Below are 23,217 nucleotides of genomic sequence, written 5' to 3' on the forward strand. Positions count from 1 at the left end.
GCTTGGGCCGAAGGGCCTGTTTCCACACTGTAGGGAATCTAATCAAATCTAAAAAGGTAACAAAGGAAATAGTAGAATTTCAAAGGGCTTTCAGGAACATGTGGAGGTACACATGTAATCTTAGAAGATGGCAGTGCAGATTGAGGAAGTGGTTAAAAAGGCATATGGTACCCTGGGCTTCATAAACAGGAGCACTGAGAGCAAAACCAAGCAATGAACACGTTAAAAAACACGAACCTAGCTCAACTGGAGCACTGCACCTTATTCTTGACTACACTTTAGGAAAGATTTGAAAGGCTTACACGAAGATGGAGAAAAAGATTCACAAGAATGGTCACAGGGATAAGGAATTTCAGTTACGTCAATAGATTGGAGAAGTTGGAGCAGCTCCGAGTGAAGAGGTGGTTGTGAGGACATTCAGTGGTGGCTTCAAAGTAATGAAGAGGCTGGACAAGGCGGATCCCAAGGAACTGTCTCCTTTAGCAGAAGGAGCAAGAAGCAATAAACACAGATTCAGGTGACTGGTGAGAAAGCCAAAGATCACAGAAGGAATTTATTTTCATGCAGTTAGCGGTTTGGATCTGGGAGACAGTGCAGCAGGAGGAGTGTGTGATGGACGCGGATTCTAATGCAGCCTTCCAAAGGAAACTGGACAAGTACCTGAAGGGAAAGAAATTGTAACGATGAGATAAAAGCAGGGACAGGTGATGGCGAGAGAGTGATGGCGAGAGAGTGATGGCGAGAGAGTGATGGCGAGAGAGTGATGGCGAGAGAGTGATGGCGAGAGAGTGATGGCGAGAGAGTGATGGCGAGAGAGTGATGGCGAGAGAGTGATGGCGAGAGAGTGATGGCGAGAGAGTGATGGCGAGAGAGTGATGGCGAGAGAGTGATGGCGAGAGAGTGATGGCGAGAGAGTGATGGCGAGAGAGTGATGGCGAGAGAGTGATGGCGAGAGAGTGATGGCGAGAGAGTGATGGCGAGAGAGTGATGGCGAGAGAGTGATGGCGAGAGAGTGATGGCGAGAGAGTGATGGCGAGAGAGTGATGGCGAGAGAGTGATGGCGAGAGAGTGATGGCGAGAGAGTGATGGCGAGAGAGTGATGGCGAGAGAGTGATGGCGAGAGAGTGATGGCGAGAGAGGACCAAGCACAGAGAAAATGGGCCAAAAGACTTCCTTCAGTACTGTAACTGTTCTGAGATTCTACAATACAGGTGAATGACCTGGGCAAATGCAAGAGCCTCTTACCAAGCTGACAGCCTCCATTCCACATCTCCTGAGGATTGAAGTTGGAAGAATGTATCCTCGAACCCAATGGATAAACCTTGGACAGCTGTAATGTGTTGTGAAGGACAAAACTGGGCCCTGAAAGGAGAAGGACATCCAAACAATTCTTAGATACTCATTGGGCAAGACAAACTGGTTATCATCCTGAATTATGGAATAGCTTCAGCTTGTGAGACCTGGCACAGTTTCCTCACAAATACAGCATTGTGGGGAAGTGTGACTAATGCAGATTCTGCAGCTTTAATTATTAGATTGACTTTCTGACATGACTCCCAGCTATGATGTTTGCTCAAACTGCAATTTGGGAGCAGGGGTCACTCTGGAAGTCAGTGCTTTAGCAGTAAATCCCCAAATCCAACAGCAGACTCCATCAGTTTTTACAATAACAAGAAGAAAGTTCACTGGAGTATTGACCAGACGTGTGGAGGATCAAGAATAGCAGGGGCTAGCAGTATAAGACAGTCACTGAGCATTTCAATGGGGAATTCAGAGAAAGCTTGTGGTTGAGAATAATTGTACAACTGTATTTAACAGGAAGCTGGGTGTTGGGAAGACAGAGGTACTGTTCCAAAGAAGAATTGGACTTGAAACATTAGCTCTGCTTCTCTCTCTACAGATGCTGCTAATTTAACCTGCTTAACTGGCCCAAGTTTCTCTCAGTAAACAATGGCGGACAGATCAGAAAGAGAAATCTCATGGAAGGTATTGGGTGTGAGAGGTGGCAGAGATGAACTGATGAGGGAGTTGCAGAAGCAGACAGGTCAGGCAGATAGAGCCATGGACGGGGAGTGGGGAGGTTAACTCCATTTGCTTCGTGCTGTTTTACTCCACCAACTGTTCGGAAGGCAAATCAGGCAGGACTTATGCATGTAATGACACGGTCCTGGGGGGTGTTGCTGAACAAAGAGACCTTGGAGTGCAGGTTCATAGCTCCTAGAAAGTGGAGTCGCAGGTAGATAGGATAGCAGAGAAGGCATTTGGTATGGTTTCCTTTATTGGTTAGAGCATTGAGTATAGGAGGTAGGAGGTCATATTACAGCTGTGCAGGACATTGGTTCAGCCACTTTTGGAATGTTGTGTGCAATTCTACCTTCTTATCGCAAGGATGTTGTGAAACTTGAAAAAGTTCAGAAAATACTTACAAAGCTGTTGCCAAGGTTGGAGGATTTGAGCTTTAGGGAGAGGCTGAATAGGCTGGGGCTATTTTCCCTGGAACGTCGGAGGCTGAGGGGTGACCTTGTAGAGGTTTATAAAATCATGAGGGGCATGGATATGGTATGTAGACAAGGTCTTTTCCCTGGGGTGGGGGAGTCTAAACCTAGAGGACATAGGTTTAGGGCGAGAGGGGAAAGATTTGAAAGGGGCCTAAGGGGCAACTTTTTCCACACAGAGGGTGGTGCGTGTATGGAATGAGCTGCCAGAAGAAGTTTTGGAGGCTGGTACAGTTACAGCATTTAAAAGGCATCTGGATGGGTATGTGAATAGGAAAGGTTTGGAGGGATATGGGCCAAATACTGGAAAATAGGACTAGGTTAATTCAGGATATCTGGTCAGCGTGGACAAGTTGGATTGAAGGGTCTATTTCCCTGCTGTACAGCTCCATGATTCTAAGGCAAAACCCATAAAGATAGAGAAAGACACTCTCTGGGATGTCTAGGCTCTGAGCCGGATTCCTGACCAAACTTTTGATGTGCGGTTCTGAAAATAAACATCTTATCCTGGGGACTAGTGAGAAAAAAGCATGAATTAGCCCTGACAGAAGAACTAAGTCCAAGGGCTTAGGGAAGTTGGCACATCGCCGGTCAGAAACACCCAAACAAAAAACACCCACCCCTCAATTACAATTGGGGGACACCCTTGTGGATTTCAGAAACTCCATGGCTACTGCTGTAACTCCAAACAAAGCTAGAGTTTTTGGGAGACCCTTCCTGGTTTTGTCAACACAAATGTTTTCTCTTCTCTGTAACCTCTCCCTGTGCTAAGTGCCATTTTCCATGAACATTTGGTGCTTGGTTGGATAGTACTGCTGCTGTTTGGCTGGTTACCCAGTGGGTGTTGTATGGTTCACTCTCTGGTACTGCCCAGGCCATCTGTATATCTGCACTGGATGGAGCAGGTAATAGGCTCCCCACTACTCCCTCCTCCCGTGTGCTACTTTACATCAAGCCTGTTTCACCACTTTGAAGAGAATGTGTTCATTACCCAGGACATAGAGCATGTCACCAGCTACCACGGCATTGTGTGAGGGAGTACCAGCTGTCCATGTCTGTTGTGGTGCTTTATGGCACCTCTACCTGCTGAGGAATCCTGGAATATTTCCTCAAAGAAATCGATCCGATGTTTAGTTTATCATTCTTTGAGAGTTGGGCAACAAACAAACATCAAACCACAACTCAGTCCACAGGGGCAAAGCTGCTGAGGGGATCCATGGCAGGTTAATATGATCATTATTCCCTAATCACTCAGAATCATTGTATCCCCACAGTGTGGGAGCAAGCCATTCGGCCCATCGAGTCCACACTGACTCTCCAAAGAGCATCCCACCCAGAGCCACATCCCCACTACTCTATAGCCCTGCATTTCCCACAGCCAATCTATCCTAACCTGCACATCTTTGGATTGTGGAAGGAATCCAGAGCACCTGGAGGAAACCCACGCAGACACGGGGATAATGTGCAAACTCACACAGACAGTCGCCTGAGGCTGGAATCGAACCTGGGTGCCTGGTGCTGCAAGACAGCAGTGCTAACCACCAAAACATCACGCGCCATGAGGAACAGACAGAGGAATTGAGCTGCTGAAAGGGGTTCTGCATGAGGATAACTCACACTTTAATCATCTGCAGCCCAGTTCCTCAACCTGCTGCAGTGGCTGGAACACTCTCAAACCCACCTTTCAATTTAAAGTTAGGCAACTCTGAAATTTGACTCCCATCCATAATCCTTTAACCACTGCTGTGTTCCGGAGCAGCTGACTATAATATTTATACCTAGCTGCTGACATGTCAACAGCTCCCAATGACCCCGTTGAAAAATGTAACAGGGGGGTTTACTAGTTCACCCCAAAAAGTGAGACAGGAGAGCTCACCATTCTCAGCAATCAGTTTCTTGGCCTTGGTTTCAGAGAATGAGGATGTTTCGTGGGCTGCTTGCTTGCTCCAAGTCTGCTCTAAGCTCTGGAAGTGAGTGCTTTGGCAGTAAATCACCAAGTCCGAAAGCTCACTGGTCAGTTTCTGAAAAACCAAAAAAAAAGTTCACTGGAGTAGTGACCAGACGTGTGGAGAATCAAGAACAACAGGGGCCAGCAGTATTAGAGAGTCGCTGAGCATTCCAATGGGGAAGTCAGAGAAAGCTTGTGAGAATGTGGCACAGGGAGTGGTTGAGATTAATTGTACAACTGTATTCAACAGGAAGCTGGATGCTGGGAAGACAGAGATACAGTTCCAAAGAAGAATTACATTGGACCCAACTCTGTTTCTCTCTCCACAGATGCTGCAAGACCTGCTGAGTTTCTCCAGCATTTTCTCTTTATTTTAGATTTCCAGCATCTGCAGTATTTGGCTTCTCAGCATGGTTAGTCTAGTTCCCCAGATGCCCAGCTTAATGATCTGGTTTCAAGTCCCATAATAGCGGCTGGTGGAATTTAGTTAATTAACTTCATTAACAAATTAATATATTTTGGGGAGTTGTCTCTTTCTGCTAGTTTCAGCAAGAGTTACCAATAATTCAACATTAACTGACGTAAAACTCATCTGGTTCACTAATATCCTATAGGGGAGGAAAGCTACTGTTCTTAGCTGGTCTGGCCTCCATGTGACTCCAGACCCACAGCAATGTGATTGCTTCTCAACTGCTGTCTGAAATGGCACAGCAAAACATTCAGTTCAAAAGGAATTAGAAATGGGTGACAAATTCTCACCTTGCCCACATTCAGTGATAGAATAAGAGTGTGGTGCTGGAAAAGCACAGCAGGTCAGGCAGCATCAGAGGAGCAGGAAAATCAACGTTTTGTGCATAAGCCCTTCATCAGCCCCTCATTCCTCATCAAGGGCTAATCCCCAAAATGTTGATTCTCCTGCTCCTCGGATGCTGCCTGACCAGCTGTGCTTTTCAAGCACCACACTCTCGACTCTGATCTCCAGAATCTGTAGTCCTCACTTTCTCCTAGAATAAAACAACAACAGAGAAAGGAATAGAAGACTATCTCAAGGGCAAGGTTACTCAACATTAAGGGCGTCTGATGGGAAATTTAAATATTACTACACACCATTGGACCCAAATGGCCTGTTTCTCTGTGGTAACCTAATGTTTACAAGTTGTGACCCAGTCAATGATACAGAAATGAAAATTTGGACATGATTTGAAGAGCATGTGCTTTCACCAACACCCCACCCCCAACTCCCATTGCCCAGCCCTGAATTAAGGTGTTCCCTAGCGTTCCAATCTCGGAGTTTTGTCAGTCAAACTCTGTCAACTGGAAGAGATTGTCTCTGCTGTTTCACCCAGAGTCAGCAATTCTACACAAGACTGTACGATTCCACTGGTGAACAAGTGAAACCTTACTGACCTATAGAAGTGTTATACCACAGAGAGAGGCTATTCAGCCCATCATGTCCATTCCCACTTACCAGCATCTGGTCCATAGCCTCGCAGATTACATCGCGTTGGGGCAGATCCAGATTGCTTTTAAATGAGTTGAGTTTCTGTCTGAACCACCAGATTGTGGCCAGTGAATTATAGATATCCAGCAACCCTCTGGGTGAATATCAGAGGGAAGAAGCCCCCTCTCATTCTTTCAGCTACCCTCTGGGTGAAGACATTGTTTAACATACTCTCTCTAATTCTCTCCAAATCACCTGAAAATCCTTACCCCTGCTAATTGATCGCTCCCCTAGTCATGTATCCTATATTTTCTTCTCCACAGTCTACCATATGGGACCTTATCAAATGCTTTCCCACACTCTATATAGACAACATTCATTGCATTAAGTTAGTAAGATACAAGCTTTCCTTCCCAAAATAATGATGACTATCCCTGATTAAACTGTGCTTCTCCAAGTCAGCTATTACGAGGGGGCATAGCTTTAAATTAAGGGGTGGTAGGTATAGGACAGATATTAGGGGTAGATTCTTTACTCAGCGAGTCGTGAGTTCATGGAATGCCCTGCCAGTAGCAGTGGTGGACTCTCCCTCTTTATGGGCATTTAAATGGGTATTGGATAGGCATATGGAGGATAGTGGGCTAGTCGGTTAGGTGGGCTTGGATCGGCGCAACATCGAGGGCCAAAGGGCCTGGACTGCGCTGTATTCTTCTATGTTCCATGTTTCTATGTAACAGTTAATCCTATCTCACAATATTGGTTGCAGTAATTTGCCCATCATTGAGGTCAGACTGATCGACTTATAATTATTTATCCAAATTCTTGTATCCTTTTTGGATAAAGTTACAATGTTTGCAGACTTCCAATCCTTTGGTACCTTACCTGTAGCCAAAGAGGATTGAAAAATGATCTTCAAATCATCTGCTATTTCCTCCCTGGCTTCAGTTAAACAGCCTCGGATAAATTCATCTGGATCAGAGTGATTTATCCACCTTCAAGGTGGTCAATCCTGATTAGAGCGGTGCTGGAAAAGCACAGCAGGTCAGGCAGCATCCGAGGAGCAGGAGGATTGACGTTTCGGGCAAAAGCCCTTCATCAGGAATAGAGGCAGAGTGCCTGCAGGGTGGAGAGATAAATTAGTTCATTTATCTCTCCATCCTGGAGGCTCCCTGCCTCTATTCCTGATGAAGGGCTTTTGCCCGAAACGTCAATCTTCCTGCTCCTTGGATGCTGCCTGACCTGCTGTGCTTTTCCAGCACCACTCTAATCTAGACTCTGGTTTCCAGCATTTGCAGTCATTGTTTTTACCATAACCATATATGCTGTGGCTTTTCAGGTGTTCATCTGTATAGCTTTTAAATATCCTCCACATTCCAGCCTCTACCATTCTTCTTATTATGTTTATTTTGTGTAACATTTTACATTCCTGTTCTTTAACCGGAATGCCGATGTCTTGCTCTCCTTTGTGAAGGCAGACACAAAAGGCTCACTTTGAAGTTTTCCCAGCACACACCCTTTACTGTACATCTCTTTCCTGTATAATCCTCTTGCTCCTGATGATCTAATAAAACAGAACTTTTAATCTTTTCACATGTCCTTTCTTTGCTTCTCTAAATTCTTTTTTCACTTTACTCGTGTAAAGTCCATAGTCCAACTTCCTAAAATGTTACTTATTTTGAGATGGTCATAAGCTGTATTTTTCTGCTTTATTTCACCCTGTATGCTTCTGACAACCATGAAACTCTAGATTCTGCAGTATCACCCCTCTTATTTATCAGGACCTCCTGCACTGTGCTGGTCGAATCTCACTTTGAAATCATCCACGGTATTTCCTTCCAGTTGCTTTAAATAGTTGACTTTTGCCAAATAATTTCTCAGCTTTGTAAACTTTGCCCCTCCTCCCCCAAAATTAGAACTCTTACTCCTGCTGCAACCTTCGCCCTTTCCATTATGATACTGAATCTAACTGCATTATGATCACTATCTCCAAAATGAACATCCATTGCCACTTCATTCACCTGCCCAGCTTACCTTTCTACGACTGTGTCCAGAGTCTTGCTTCTCTTGTTTGGCTTGTTATGTGCTAGCTTACAGATGTTCTCTTGAATTCAAGGCTCTTATTTGCCTTTCACACTGTTTATGTCCCAGTCAATATTTTGGCTAATCAAGTCCCCCAACATTATTGTCCTATTGTTTTCACACTCAAAAATCTACCTATTTGCACTTTTAACTCTCTCCACTATTTAACACACGCCCAGCAGGATGACTGGTTTCTGAGCTCAATCCGTACAGCCTCATTCCGTGCTTCAGTTGGTATGACATCCCTGCTACAGATATGGTTGACTATTTTACCAGTAATGCTACTCCCCAACTTGTTTTCTAACCTGCCAAAAAACTACATCCAGAGATGGAACTACTCTGGTAAGTTTTGAGAAGATTTGTAGCCCAGGTGAAGGTTCTGGATGTAGGTTTGCTCACTGAGCTTCACCTAGAGGCCAACTGAAGATGTTACCTAGTAGGGTGATGAAAATAAACCTTCCAGCTCAGCCGGCAAACCTACATCTATGAAACTGCTCTCCTTGCCCCACTTTAAGCTAAATTCTAACAATAGCAGCAATACCATGCTGCTGTGCATCTACCTGTACTCTCAACTCATTGGCTTTACTTGCTATACTCCTTGCATTTATTATATCCACACACATTTTAAGACAGGTAATTTTCTGTGCTGTACATTTTTCAATATCCACTTCCTCTGTCTTTCAGAATCACTCATTCAAGTTTCTGCATTCCACTCCCCGCTCCAAATTTGTCCTCAGGTTCCCTTCCCCTTTATCAATCTAGTTTCATCCCTTCAGAATAGCAGCAGCAGCAGCAGCACGAAATCGCCCTGCAGGCAGATGTATCCTGGGCCTGTTCAAGTGCAGACCACCCGCCTTGTACAGGTCCTATAGTCTCCAAATGTTTCTGATTCCTACCCTCCTACACCAGTTTTCCAGCCAATGTGTTCAATCACTCAAGCTTCCTATTTCTATGCTCACAAAAATGTAGAATTGGGAGTAATCTGGGAATGCCTGCCTTTCTGACTCCTAATTAGCTCCCTGAAGTTTGATTAGATTTAGATTTTAGATTAGATTAGATTAGATTAGATTACAGTGTGGAAACAGGCCCTTCGGCCCAACAAGTCCACACCGACCCGCCGAAGCGAAACCCACCCATACCCCTACATTTACCCCTTACCTAACACTACGGGCAATTTAGTATTGCCAATTCACCTAACCTGCACATCTTTGGACTGTGGGAGGAAACCGGAGCACCCGGAGGAAACCCACGCAGACACGGGGAGAACGTGCAAACTCCACACAGTCAGTCGCCTGAGTCGGGAATTGAACCCGGGTCTCTGGCGCTGCGAGGCAGCAGTTTGCTTTTAGGAACTTATCCCTTTCCTAGCTAAGTCACTGGTGCTAGTGTGAGCTCATCACCTTTCCCCAGAAGAATGTCTTGCAGTTGTTTAGCAACATCCTGTATCAGGGCGGTAACATACTGTCCTGGAGTCACACTGATGGCCAAAGAGATGCCTGTCTGATCCCCTAACAATGGAATCCCCCCTTCATTACTACACATTGATCCTTCTCCCTCCATCCCCAGTCAGTGGAATTGGCCCTGGTGCCCCTCCCCACTGATTCAACTACACTCTGCTTGAGGAACTAGTCTCCAAACTGGAATACCAATCAGCAAGCACTTGGGAGGATCCCCGCACTGCCTGCCTGGTTCTCTCAAACCATCCAACAGTCACACATACACTCTGGCTGCCTACATACTTCTAATCTGTGGTGTGGTCCCCTCCATAAATGTCCTGTCCACATAGTCCTCTGTCTCATGGAGAGAGCACAGTAATCCTAGCTGCTGTCCAAGCTCCAGAGGCCACACCTGTCCAGCCGAGAACCACAGCACTCTTCTGAGTGGGCAGCCAAGGTTCATGTGGGTGGAATGTTCTTTACAGCCAATCACAGCTCTGGTACATTTAGAACTATAATAGCCATTTTAGGACAGGGTGGTTAGGCAAATCAAACATACCATCCACAGCAAAGAGCAAAGGAAGTCTTGGTGAGGTCAGTTTCAAATATTCCTGTGGGTCCAAGGGGAGGAGGCATTCATCTGGCAGTTTGGTCTTTTACCCTTCTGGGGCAGCACAGTGGTGAGCACTACTGCCTCAGTGCCAGGGGCCCAGGTTTGATTCCAGCCTCGGGCAACTGTCTTTGTGGTGTTTGCATATTCTCCCAGTGTCTGTGTGGGGTTTCCTCTGGGTGCTCCGGTTTCCTCCCACAGCCCCAAGATTAGAGTGGAATGGCCATGGCTAATACAGGGTTATGGGGATGGAGTGGATCTGGGTGGGTTACTCTTCGGAGGGTTGGTGCAGACTCGATGGGCAGAATGGCGTCCATCTGCCTGTAGGGATTCTATGATTCTGTGGATGTTTGTTGAAAGATTGTTGGTTTGGGAGGGGGCGGGGGGGGGCGGCGAGAAACGATTTAGCGGAGAGACTGAAGTTTGAGTAAATGCTAAAAACTGTTCTCCAAGGGAAAGGCTGAACAGGCTGGGGCTGTTTTCCCTGAAGGCTGAGGGTGACCTTATAGAGGTTTATAAAATCATGAGGGGATATGGATAGGATAAATAGGCCAAGTCTCTTCCCTGGGGTGAGGCATCTAAAAATAGAGGGCAAAGGTTTATAGTGAGCGGGAAAAGATATAAAAGAAATCTAAGAGGCAACGTTTTCACACAGAGGGTGGTACGTGTATGGAATGAGCTGCTAGAGGATGTGGTGGCATTTGTAACATTTAAAAGGTATCTGGATGGGTATATGAATAAGGAAGGGTTTGGAGGGATATGGACAGGCAAATGGGACTAGATTAGGTGCGGGAAAAGATATAAAAGAAATCTAAGAGGCAACGTTTTCACACAGAGGGTGGTACGTGTATGGAATGAGCTGCCAGAGGAAGTGGTGGCATTTGTAACATTTAAAAGGTGTCTGGATGGGTATATGAATAAGGAAGGGTTTGGAGGGATATGGACAGGCAAATGGGACTAGATCAGGTTGGGATATTTGGTCGGCAAGGACAAGTTGAGCCGAAGGGTCTGTTTCCGTGCTGTACATCTCTATGACTCTAATTGTACTCCCAGCGTAAAATGGAGCAAAACCCAAAAGACCAGCTATCCCAAATAGATTGAGAAGTTTCCTGGTGGAACTCAACTTGCATGGGTCTGGAAAATATCCTCAGAACAAAACCAAAAAACAGGAGGAAAATAAAGAGAATTGGGAACACAATACAGTAGCGCCTCGACATACGAACGACCCGTTCACGAACAAATCGGTTTACGAACAGGATTGTACATAAAATTTTGCTTCAACGTACGTACGAAATTCAAGGTACGAACTAAGGTACAAACGCAAAACGCCTGTGGGTTTCATTGTCATTGTTCTGCTTTGCTACGCGCGCTTTGAATATCCAAACAACGGGAGAATTGATTCGGTTTGCGAACCGGGTCCCAGAACGGATTAAGTTCATAAGTCGAGGCCTACTGTATAAAAGGCTAATTTGAGGACCAGTGTAGTCACTCGGAGAAAGTGAGGACTGCAGACGCTGCAGAGTCAGAGTTGATAAAGAGTGGCCCTGGAAGAGCACAGCAGGTCAGGCAGCATCCAAGGGGCAGGAGAATCGACGTTTCAGGTGGGACCCTTTGCATCTAACTATTCCGCAATCTGGCATTGGGAATAGTGTCCCAACCTGCACCAACAGCCTAGTCCCAGGCAAAACATCCCAATATTTATCCACAGGCACAAAGCAACAGCGTCTGGTGACCTGGGATCTCTCTGAATTGGGTGGGGTGCATTTGTTTTCCTGAAAGAATGTTTTGAGATTCTCACAGAAAACCGAAGGAGCCCTGTACCATGTGCAAATTCTCCCTCTTTCTCAGAGACAGGATGGCTCGGATAGAAGATTCTAATCACCAGGTGAGCCCGCCTTCATTGAACAGAGCCAGCTGGCTATGCCTTGTTGCAGGTGGAGTTCCCACATATCTGCTGCTCTTATCCAAATCACTGATAGAAGCCACAGCTTGGAAGGTACTGTCTAAGGAGCCTTGCTGAGTTGCTGCAGTGCATCTTGTAGAAGGTACATACTGCAACTACTGTGTGTTAGTGATACAGAGAGCTAAACTTGATAGTGGTAGATGAAATGTCAATCAAGCAGGCTCTTTTGCCCTCAACGTTCTGTGGGAATTTCATTGTTAGATAAGATAAAATGTCAGTTTTCTTCCAAGACAGCAACAATTGACAATGTACAACTTGAGTGATTGAGGAGTTAGGACTGCATAAACTAACACAGGAAGGACAGGAACTGAACCCGTACTCTTCATCATTCTCCAGTCACTGAGCCAGGACCCAAACCAACACTACAGACCCTACTATACAAAGACCACATGGTTTATAAGCTTCACAGCAACAACCTAAGTAAAGGGAGCACCTTTTTGAATTGAGATCAGGAGAAACTGCTTCAGCCAGAGTGTGGTGAATCTATGGAATTCACTGCCACAGAAGGCTGAGGAGGACAGGTCATTGAGTATTTTGGGGCAGCACGGTGGCTCAGTGGTTAGCACTGCTGCCTCACAGTGCTAGGGACCTGGGTTCGATTCCAGCCTTGGGCAACTGTCTGTGTGGAGTTTGAACATTCTCCCCGTGTCTGTGTGGGTTTGCTCCAGTTTTCTCCCAGAGTCCGAAGATGTGCAGGTTAGGTGAATTAGCCATGCTAAATTGCCTGTAGAGTTAGGTGTCTAGATTAGAGTGGTGCTGGAAAAGGACAGCAGGTCAGGCAGCATCCAAAGAGTAGGAAAATCGACATTTTGCGCAAAAGCCCTTCATCAGGAATAAAGCTCTATTTCTGATGAAGGGCTTTTGCCCGAAACGTTGATTTTTCTGCTCCTCGGATGCTGCCTGACCTGCTGTGCTTTTCCAGCACCACTCTAATCTAGAGTCTGGTTTCCAGCATCTGCAATCCTTGTTTTTACCCCATAGAGTTAGGTGTGTTAGTTAGAGGGAATGGGTCTGGGTGGGTTACTCTTCAGAGGGTTGGTGTGGACTAGTTGGGCCAAAGGGTCTGTTTCCACATGGTAGGGAATTTAATCTAATCTATATTTCACACGGAGATAGATTGGTTCCTGATTGTCAAGGGGATCAAGGTTACGGGGAGGAAACCAGAGACTGGAATTGAAAAACAGATCAGCCTTGATGGATTGGCGGAGCAGGCTCAATGGGCTGAATGGCCAAATTTCTGCTCCTATGCTTTATGGTCTTATAGTCAAAATTTAAGGTCAAAAAATTCTCCTTCCGTTGCTCTAAGCTCTCATCATGTCGCTGTACGTGAGGGCAGACATCATTCACCTCCCCCACACCTTAATGTTACCTGTACCTCACTACCCCTTTACCTTTTTGCTTTTCTTATCATTTTTCACATTCTCTTCATCATATTCATCTGCGATTTCTTCCAACTGTTCCGGCGTGGACCCAGCGTTCTGCAGTTTCTTCCCCTTTATTAGAATCTTCCTCTTCAGTCTCTGCCAAAGAAATGATATTCAAGGATTGTGTCAGGCCTCAGAGCAACTCGTCATTTGGGAGGGTTCCGATTTAAAGAAACATACGTCTGTTTTAACCTGAATTCAGCAATATCAGGCTTAGCTCAATGCACTTTGAAACTGGACTTCCACATTTTAAATCCTCTTAGAATGCAAACCATGGAAAATAAATCACATGATGATCATCCCTTATCTGTCTGTTGTTCAATTTATCAGTTTGGGTTGGTATGTAGCACTCTCATCTTGGAATGAGAAGCATGGGAGTTCAGGTCTCTCTCCAATGACTTGAATAATACTCCAGTGTAGTGGCTAAGGGAGAGCTGCAAGTCTATGGTGCTGTCGGCTGGGAGAGGCACTAGGGTGAGGATCTAGCTGTGCAATAGTTCCCTTCAGATTATTCTGAAAAGGACTGGTATTCTGCCCAGGCAAAGGCCAATACTTAGTCTACCACACCCCCTCCCCCTCCAACCACCATTCCCCAAAAGCAGTTAATTAGCATTTATCTTTTCTTTGAAAAACCATGTGCAAAATTATCCACCTTCTTCAAAACAGTCATATCAAAAATATTTCATTTGGCTGTGAATTATTTTGAGCTGCCCTGATGGTGTGATAATGATATGTAGATAAAAGCTCAATGGCACAGATAACATGGAACAGTGTCTCAGGGCAACAGGTCCATCACTTGGCACCGAGATCACGAGACAATTAGAATCATACAGTAATATAGCATAGAAACAGGACATTCAGCCCAAACTGGCCCATGCTGCCCATGGTGCTCACTCAGCTAGTTCCAATTGTCCACATAGAACATAGAACATAGAAGAATACAGCGCAGTACAGGCCCTTCGGCCTTCGATGTTGCGCCGATCCAAGCCCACCTAACCTACATTAGCCCACTATCCTCCATATGCCTATCCAATGCCCATATCCCTCTTTGGTCCATATCCCTCTAAACCCTTACCTCCATGTCCCTATCTAAATGTTTTTAGATGTTGCTGTTATACCTGCCTCAACCACTTTCTCTGACAGCCCATTCCATATATGGGGTAAAAACAATGACTGCAGATGCTGGAAACCAGATTCTGGAGCAGAGTGGTGCTGGAAAAGCACAGCAGTTCAGGCAGCATCCGAGGAGCAGGAAAATCGATGTTTCAGGCAAAAGCCCTTCATCAGGAATACAGGCAGAGTGCCTGAAGGCACCCTTCGGATGCTGCCTGAACTGCTGTGCTTTTCCAGCACCACTCTACTCCATTCCATGTACGCACAACTCTCTTCGTGAAGTAGTTACCCCCAAGGTCCTTCTTAAATCTTTCTCCTCTCACCTTAAACCTATGCCCTCTAGTTTTCAATTCCCCATCCCTGGGGAAAAAAAGCTGCATGCATTCATCCTGTCTATGCCCCTCATGATTTATACACCTCAATAAGGTCATCCCTCATTCTCCTACATTCCACGGAATCAAGTCCTATCCTGGCCAATCTCTCCGGGTAACCCATGCCTACTTGTCCTGGCAACATCCTCATTAATCTTTGTACTCTTTCCAGTTTAACTATGTCTTTGCTATAACAGGGCAACCAAAACTATACAATACTCCAAGTGCGGCCTCACCAACGACTTATACAACTGTAACATAACATCCCAACTCCTGCGCTCAATGCCTTGACTGATGAAGGCCAGCATGCTAAATGTCTTCTTTCACCCTCCATCACTTCCTCTGGCAGCTTATTCCATATATGCACCACCCTCTGTGAAAAGGTTGCCCCGTAGGTCTGTTTTATACCTTTCCCCTCTCACCCTAAACCTATGTCCTCTAGTTCTGGACTCCCCCACTCCAGGGAAAAGACCTTTGTCTATTCACCCTATCCTAGCCTCTCATGATTTCATAAACCTCTATAAAGGTCATCCCTCAGCCTGTGACACTCCAGGGAAAATAGCCCCAGCCAATTCAGCCTCTCCCCCTTGGCTCAAACCTCCAACCCTGGCAACATCCTTGTACCTTGCAACTTTTCTTAAACAATGGAACAACATTAGTTTGTTGGGATTGTTTCAAATCCTCCCCTCAGAGGGTTGTGGGTACTGTTGAATATATTGAAGGCTGAGACAGACAGAGTTTTGGTCTCTCGGGGAATCGAGGCAAATTAAGAGTGGGCAGAAAAGAGAAGCCAAGGTCAGAGATCAGCCATGATGGTTTTAAATGGTAGAGCAGGGTCAAGAGGCCGAATGGTCTACACCTGCTCCTATTGCTCCTGAAAAACAGCGACCATCTTGAAGTGTAACTGGGAAATGTGGGGCATTTACTTTGTATCTACAGCAGGACAGGAACCCAATGATGAGATGCTGTTTTCAGGCCTTCAACAGCAAATACTCCACAAGCCAGAGCCAGACAGAACACTGACTTGTCACAGTGAGGTAGGGAGCTGCCCTTGTTGTAGCAATGATCACATAATTACATGTGGCTTGTGGGGGAATTTGCCAAGATTATGGGCGACTATGAGGCCAGGTACCAATCGTCTGAAATGCAATGGGGGAAAGAGAGGAGCACGGTATTGTTCAAGGACTAGCAACCCTGAGGAACAGGCTCAATGTTTTGGGTATATACGTTTGAATCCAACCATAGGAGCTGGTATAAGTTAAACTTAATGTGGGCATTGCTAGCTGGGCCATCATTTACTGCTCATTTCGAGTTGCCCTTGGACAGTCGGTGGTGAGCTGTATTCAAACTAGCCATGATAATCATAGGAGCCCTACAGTTTAGACACAGCCATTCAGCCCATCAAGTCCACACTGACCCTTCAAAAGAATATCCCACTCAGACCCACCCCGCCATCCTATCCTGTAACCCTTTATTTCCCATAGCTAACCCACCTAGCCAAAACATCCCTGGACACAACAGGGCAATTCAGCATGGCCAATCCCACCTAACCTGGACATCTTTGGACTGTGGGAGGAAACTGGAGGACCTGGAAGAAACCCACACACAGATTGGGGCGGGGTGCAGGAATATGCAAACTCCACACAGCCACCAGAGGCTGGAATCGAACCAGGGTCCCTGTGAGGTAGCAGTGCTAACCACTGAACCACCCTGCCGCCCAGTGACAGCTATCATAAAATACTCACCTGGTTCACTAATGTCCTTTAGGGAGTGATTCATGGTGAATGGTAGGGCCTTAAGGAGTATAGTGGAACAGAGGGACCTTGGCGTTCAGGTGCATGGTTCTCTGAATTGGGAGTCAGGTAGACAGGGCAGTGAAAAAGGCTTTTGGCACACTGGCCTTCATCAGTCAGGGTGTTGAGTATATAAGAAGAGAAGTTATGTTGCAGTAGTACAGGACATTGGTGAGTCCGCACTTGGGAGTATTGTGTTCGATTTCGGTCACCTTGCTATAGGAAGGATGTTATTAAACTGGAAAGAATGCAGAAAAAATTTACAAGGATGTTGCCAGGTCTCAACAGTCTGAGTAATAGGGAGAGGTTGGACAAGCTAGCACTTTTTCTTTAGAGCACAGGAGACTGAGGGGAAACCTTAAAGAGGTGTGTAAGATCATGAGAGGCATGGATAGGGTGAATGCACTCAGTTTTTTTTCCCCAGGGTTGGGGAATCGAGGAAGAGAGGGCATCAGTTTCAGATTAGAGGGGAAAGAATAAAAGGGAACCTGAGGGGAAATTTGATTTTTTTTAAGAGGGTGGTACACATATGGAATGAGCTGCCAGTAGAAGTGGTTGAGGCAGGTATGTTAATAACATTTAAAAGGCATTTGGACAAATACATGGGTAGGAAAGGATTAGAAGGATATGGGTCAAGTGCAGGAAAATAAAGTTAACGTGAACAGATATTTTGGTCAGCATGGACCAGTTTGGGCAGAAGGGCCTGTCTCCATGCTGTAGGACTTTGACTCCAAACCTACAGTAATGTCGTTGACTTTCAACTGCCCTCTGAAATGGCCCTAGCAAGCCACTCAGTTGGAGGCCAACTAGGGATGGACGAGAAATGCTGTCCCAGCCAATGACAGTCACATCGCACGAAAGAATAAATTATTTAATTGTTTCCTTTGGTGCACAACTGCGTTTAACCTGAAACATGACTCTGAGGCCAAGTATAATTTCCATGATAGTGCCCAATATTGTCAGAAGATGGGTAGGAGTCTGTAACAATCACTTTGTTTTCCTCAAGTACAACTTTGTATTAAGACATTACACAGAGAGCAATGCCAAAGTGAAAGGTCACACAGTTACCTCGGGTGACGGAAGTTCACTCAGGACCTTGCCATCGAGTGGGGCAGTGATCAGCATTTCCCCGAGAATTTCCTTTAAATGCCGGGCCATGACTGTCTGCTGTTCCACTCCACAGTGATTCTCCAGGGACAGTATGACGGGATACAGAGAGACCTGGGGAGATAATTCAAGAGGATCCCAGACATCAGCCAACCATAGGCAACTTTGCAAAACATTCAACAAAAGTAACAAAGCAGAAATAGCTGGAGAAACTTAGCAGGTTTCGCAGCAACTGTAGAGAGAAGGCAAAATCAACTAAGTCTCCCTCCTACGAACATTTAACATTTCTTTAATATTTAATAAGTACTGTGTACAGTCTGATTATACACCTTATCTGAATCTATACAGCACAATCTTTACATCACAGCATATGATTAGACAGTACAGCCTGGAATTATTTTGTCAATGTGTATTTTGTGCTGGAGTAGTGTGTGATTATAATAAGGCAACAGACTCTATTCAAATGAGGCAAAGCTTTTTCAGAAGAGGTGAGAATGCACTGGCACGGTACTTGGCGAGCTGTTTCAGAACAAACCCACCTAATCCAATGGGGAATCACAAAAATGGTGCCAATTGTGTCGAAAGTAGGAATCTGTAGTTTAAGAGATGGGAACTAGTCTGGAATTCTCACTCGAGACAAGTTGACAGATGCCCCAGCTAGCAACTCCCGTCTTGGGGAGGGTGGCCCCAAATACTACCCCCCTCCCTTTCCCGCTTCTCACATCCAGACACCCATCAGAGGCAGCCAGAGGGTAAGCAGAATGTCAGGCTGCCTGTTTAAATGGCTCAACATGTAATTACCCCTCATGCCCTACATGGTTACCTAACCCCAATGACAACTCAATTCCACAGTCCTCCCTAATTGTCCCCCTTCAACTTGGAATACTCAGAACAACAGCCCAAGACTGGGCATCCATGTGGTCCATCAACAGCAGCAGAGTTATACTCTAGCACAATCTGTAACCTCATGGCCCAGCATATCCCCCACGCAACCATTCCCATCAAGCCAGGGGTTCAACCCTGGTTCAATGGAGACTGCAGGAGGGCATGCCAGGAGCACTGCACCTAAATATGAGGTGTCAACCTGGTGAAGCCAAACAGGACTACTTGCATGCCAAACAGCATAAGCAACAAGTGATAGACAGAGCTCAGCGATCCCACAACCAATGGATCAGATCTAAGCTCTGCAGTCCTCCCACATCCCAGTCATGAACAATGTGGAAGAGTTAAACAACTCACCAATGTTGCAGGGTCCACAAATATGCCTATTCTCAATGATGGAAGAGCCCAGCACATCAGTGCAAAAGGTAAGACAGAGACATTTGCAGCAATCTTCAATGAGAACTGCTGAATGGAAGATCTATCTCGGCCTCCTCCAGTGATCCCCAGCATCACAGATATCAGTCTCCAGCCAATTTGACTCACTCCGCGTGATACCAAGAAATGGTTGGAGGCCCTGGATGCTGCAAAGGCTATGGGCCCTGACAACATTCCGACGAGCACGGAAGACGTGCGTTCCAGAACTTGCTGCTCCCTTAGCCAAGCTGTTCCAGTACAGCTAAAATTCAGCATTGGAATTAGATTTGTCACATGTACTCAAATGAGTACAGTGAAAAATGGACAAGGTGCTGTTTAAGGTGCCATCTCAGGTATAAATGTCCCTGGGTTCAGCTTCATCCATTACAGTTCATGGAAAAATAGAGAAGTTAAAAAGTCCAGCATTGCAGATTTTAGGAATAAATTATAAAATGGAGAAAAAGGCATACAGAACAATAGTCTTCCAGCCCCGTCCACATTGGCACCTAGCCTCCAGTCTGGGCCTGGACTCCAGTCCATACCAGGCCTAGCTACTGGTCCGCACTGACCTTAGCCTCCAGATTGCACAGGACTGGCCTCCAGTCTGCATCAGGCCTGGCCTCCAATCCATACCGAGCGTTGACTCCAGTCCACCCTGGCACCTAGCCTCCAGTCTATACCAGACCTAGCCTCCAGTATGCATGGATCCTGGTCTCTGGTCCACACTGAACCCAGCCTCCAGTCCACACCGGGCCTTGACTCCAGTCCACACTGGGCTGAGCATCCAGTCCACAACAAGTGTTGACTCCAGACCACTCTGGGCTTCACTCAGGGTTCACGAGGCTGGGGGCTCACTCTGGAATCACCTCAAGCCCGGAAGTCCACGCTGAGGCAATGCCAGGCTTGAGACTGCCACCTACTGCCAGAAGACTGCCTTGCCAACTGAGAGACTGCCAAGCTGGGCCAGGAGGATTCCACGCTGGGCATAGAGACCGTCACTTCAGCCTGAGACACCACCATGGAGGACACTTCAATTACTGCCCCATCAGTCTCCTCTCAATCATCAGTCAGGTGATGGAAGGGGTCATCAACAGTGCGACCATGGAGCACCTGCTTAGTGACGCCCAGTTTGGGTTCTACCAGGGCCACTCAGCTCCTGACCTCATTACAGCCTTGGTTCAAACATGGAGAGAAGAGCGGTCCTGTTTGTGGGTATGTTCACTGAGGTGGGAAGTTGATTTCCAGACATTTCACCCCCTGTCCTGGTGACATCTTCAGTGATTTGGAGCCTCCTGTGAAGCGCTGCTGTACTGTGTCTTCTGGGATTTATTTGGCTCCTGCTGCTTCCGGTTGCTAGTTGTGGTGGCCGGTATATTGGGTCCAGGTCTGTGCTTGTTGATGGAGTCAGTGGATGAGTGCCGTGCTTCTAGGAATTCTGTGGCCATTCTCTGTTTGGCTTGTCCTATGATCGCTGTGTTGTCCCAGTCAAATTTGTGGTCCCTGTCATCTGTGTGTGGCTACTAGGGACAGCCGGTTATGATGTTTAGTGGGTAGTTGATGTTTATGAATGTGGATCACTAGTTGTCTGCCTGTTTGTCTGATATAGTGTTTTGTGCAGTCTCTGCATGGAATCTTGTACACCACGCTTGTCCTGCACATGATGGGTATTGGGTCTTTTGTCCTGGTGAATTTTGTCTAAGCGTGGCTGTTGGTTTATGAATCCCAGTGGTCACAGAAGTCTGGCTGCCAGTTAGGAGACTATTTTAATGTAAGGTAGCATGGCTAGTGAGCAAGGTCATGACATGTCCTCATCGTGTTGTGTGTCTGTGAGGCATCTGCGGATGAAGTTGCGGGATATCTGCTCTTGGCAAAGACTCTGTAGAAATGTTCTTCTTCCCTTTGTAGGTCGGGAGTGCTGCCGAGTGTTGTAGCCCTTTTGAACAGGGTCTTGATGCAGCTTCTCTTGTGTGTGTTTGGGTGGTTGCTGTTGTAGTTCAGGACCTCTCGATGTGCTGGGAGCCGATTGTTGGTTCCCTCCTCTCTTGTAAATCTGATCCCTGTGAGCATGCTGTTGATAATCCAGTGTGTTCTTGATTTCTGTTCACTTAGTAATAAGAAAAAAAAAGTGTTATCCACGTATCTGATCCAGAGTTTGGGCTGGATCTGTGGGAGGGCTGTTTGTTCCAATCTTTGCATCACTGCTTCTGCTATGAGCCCAGAGATGGGTGAGCCCATAGGTGTCCCATTGGTCTGTTCATATATTTGGTTGTTGAAAGTGAAGTGTGTCATCAAGCACAGGTCTAGTAGTTTGAGTGTGCAGTCCTTGTTGACAGGCTCCCCATCGTGCTGTCTGCTCTGTTTGTCCAAGAGGTTGGCTAATGTCTCTCTGGCTAGAGTTTTGTCAATTGAAGTGAACAGTGCTTTTAGATTGGAGGAGACCATTGCCTCGTCCTTGTCAATGCTTATGCTCTTGATGTTGTCAAGGAATTCCTGTGACGATTGTGTGGAGTGTGTGGATCTGACTGGGACAACACAACGATCATAGGACAAGCCAAACAGAGAACAGCGCAGAATTCCAAGAAGCATGGCACTCATCCATGGACTCCATTAACAAGCACAGACCTGGACCCAATATACCAGCCACTACAACTAACAACCAGGACCAGCAGGAACGGAAGCAAATAAATTCCAGAAGACACAGTACAGCAGCACTTCACAGGAGGCTCTAAATCACTGAGGATATCACCTTAGAAGGGGTCGAGACATCTGCAAATCAAATTCCCAGCTTGGCAAACAACCCCAACCACAGCAACCAGCAGCTGAGCTCCAAATCTGTACACAAACCTTGGACAAAAAGAGCTGAATTCTAGAGGAGAGTTGAGCGTGACAGCTCTTAACAACAAGGCCATGTTTTACCCTGTGTGGCACCAGGCGCCCTGGCAAACTCTCCGCTGGTTGCTATCATACCTAAAACAAAAGGAAGACATGATTCCTGATGAAAGGCTTAAGCGCAAAACATCGATTCTCCTGCTCCTCGGATGCAGCCTTACCTGCTGTGCTTTTCCAGCACTATACTCTCGAATTAGGAAGATAGTTGAGGTTGTTGGAGGTCAGTCATCTCAGCTCCAGCACATCTCTGTAGCAGTTCCTCAGAGTAGTGTCTGATGCCTAACTATCTGCAGTTGCATCAATGACTTTCCCTCCATCATAAGGTCAGGAGTGGGTTTGCCAATGATTGCATAACGTTCAGCACCATTCACAACTCTTCAGTTCTGAAGCAGTCCATGATGAAATGCTGTAGGTCTGGAGTCACATGTAGGCCAGGCCAGGTAAGGATGGCAGCCTCCTTCCCCAAAGGGCATTGGTGAATCAGATGGGTTTTCCCGATAATCAACAATGAATTCATGGTCATCATTAGACTCTAAGTTCCAGATTTTTATTGAATTCAAATTCCAGTACCTGCCATGATGGGATTCAAACGCAGGTCCCCAGAATGTTACGTGGGTCTCTGGATTAACAGTCCAGCAATACCACCAGGGATGTTGCCTCCCTAGAGGATGGACCTCTGGATCGAGGGTGCCAGCACCACAGAGTCTCCATGATGCTGTGCCCTGGTGCCCCTCAAGAGGGCAAATAGGACGGAAGGCTCCTCCATTTAATCCAATCAGATGCTAGAATAGACTCCCACACACTCACCGTGAAGGCATAATCCCGGATGGTTCGGATGACGTCTTTGAAGAGGATCTTTGAGGTGAGTGTGTATCCGTGGTAGATGATTGGCTCCTCATTTGGTCCTTCCCAGCAATCCAGCTCCACACAGCGGCAGCCTCTCAGGAGCGCTCTGAAAACACCCAGAGTCACAGGCTGAGTGTGTGCAAAGTGACTAAACTCACACCACAATTACTCTCATTACGTGTAGACAAGGCAAGCAAAGTATTTTTCACAGGAGAACTGTACCATCTTTAGAAAAAAAATGAAAATACTGGAGACTCAGCATGAAAAATAAACAGCAAGTTCTGGAAACACTCAGCATTTGTGAAGAATGACAAAAGTTAATATTTCAAGTCGTTGACCTTTCATCAGAACAAAGAAAGATAAATTCTTACCTTTGTCAATTCCAACTTCTGTGTTAACACTTCTT

General features: G+C 46.2%; 1 protein-coding gene across 1 annotated transcript in view; it reads right to left on the minus strand.

The window, feature by feature from the left end:
- Nucleotides 1-625: 625 nt before the first annotated feature.
- Nucleotides 626-23,217, minus strand: part of LOC122558121 (1-phosphatidylinositol 4,5-bisphosphate phosphodiesterase delta-3-like) — a 69,000-nt gene continuing 46,408 nt past the window's right edge. The window contains exons 7-11 of the mRNA XM_043706439.1: nt 22,773-22,917; nt 17,742-17,894; nt 13,364-13,492; nt 4,372-4,516; nt 626-1,362 (exon numbers count right to left, since the gene is read on the minus strand). Of these exons, the coding sequence (XP_043562374.1) occupies nt 626-1,362; nt 4,372-4,516; nt 13,364-13,492; nt 17,742-17,894; nt 22,773-22,917 (1,309 nt within the window). The remainder of the gene's footprint in view (nt 1,363-4,371; nt 4,517-13,363; nt 13,493-17,741; nt 17,895-22,772; nt 22,918-23,217) is intronic.

This window comes from Chiloscyllium plagiosum, chromosome 16, assembly GCF_004010195.1.
Source record: "Chiloscyllium plagiosum isolate BGI_BamShark_2017 chromosome 16, ASM401019v2, whole genome shotgun sequence".
In the NCBI taxonomy this organism is placed as follows: Eukaryota; Metazoa; Chordata; class Chondrichthyes; order Orectolobiformes; family Hemiscylliidae; genus Chiloscyllium; species Chiloscyllium plagiosum.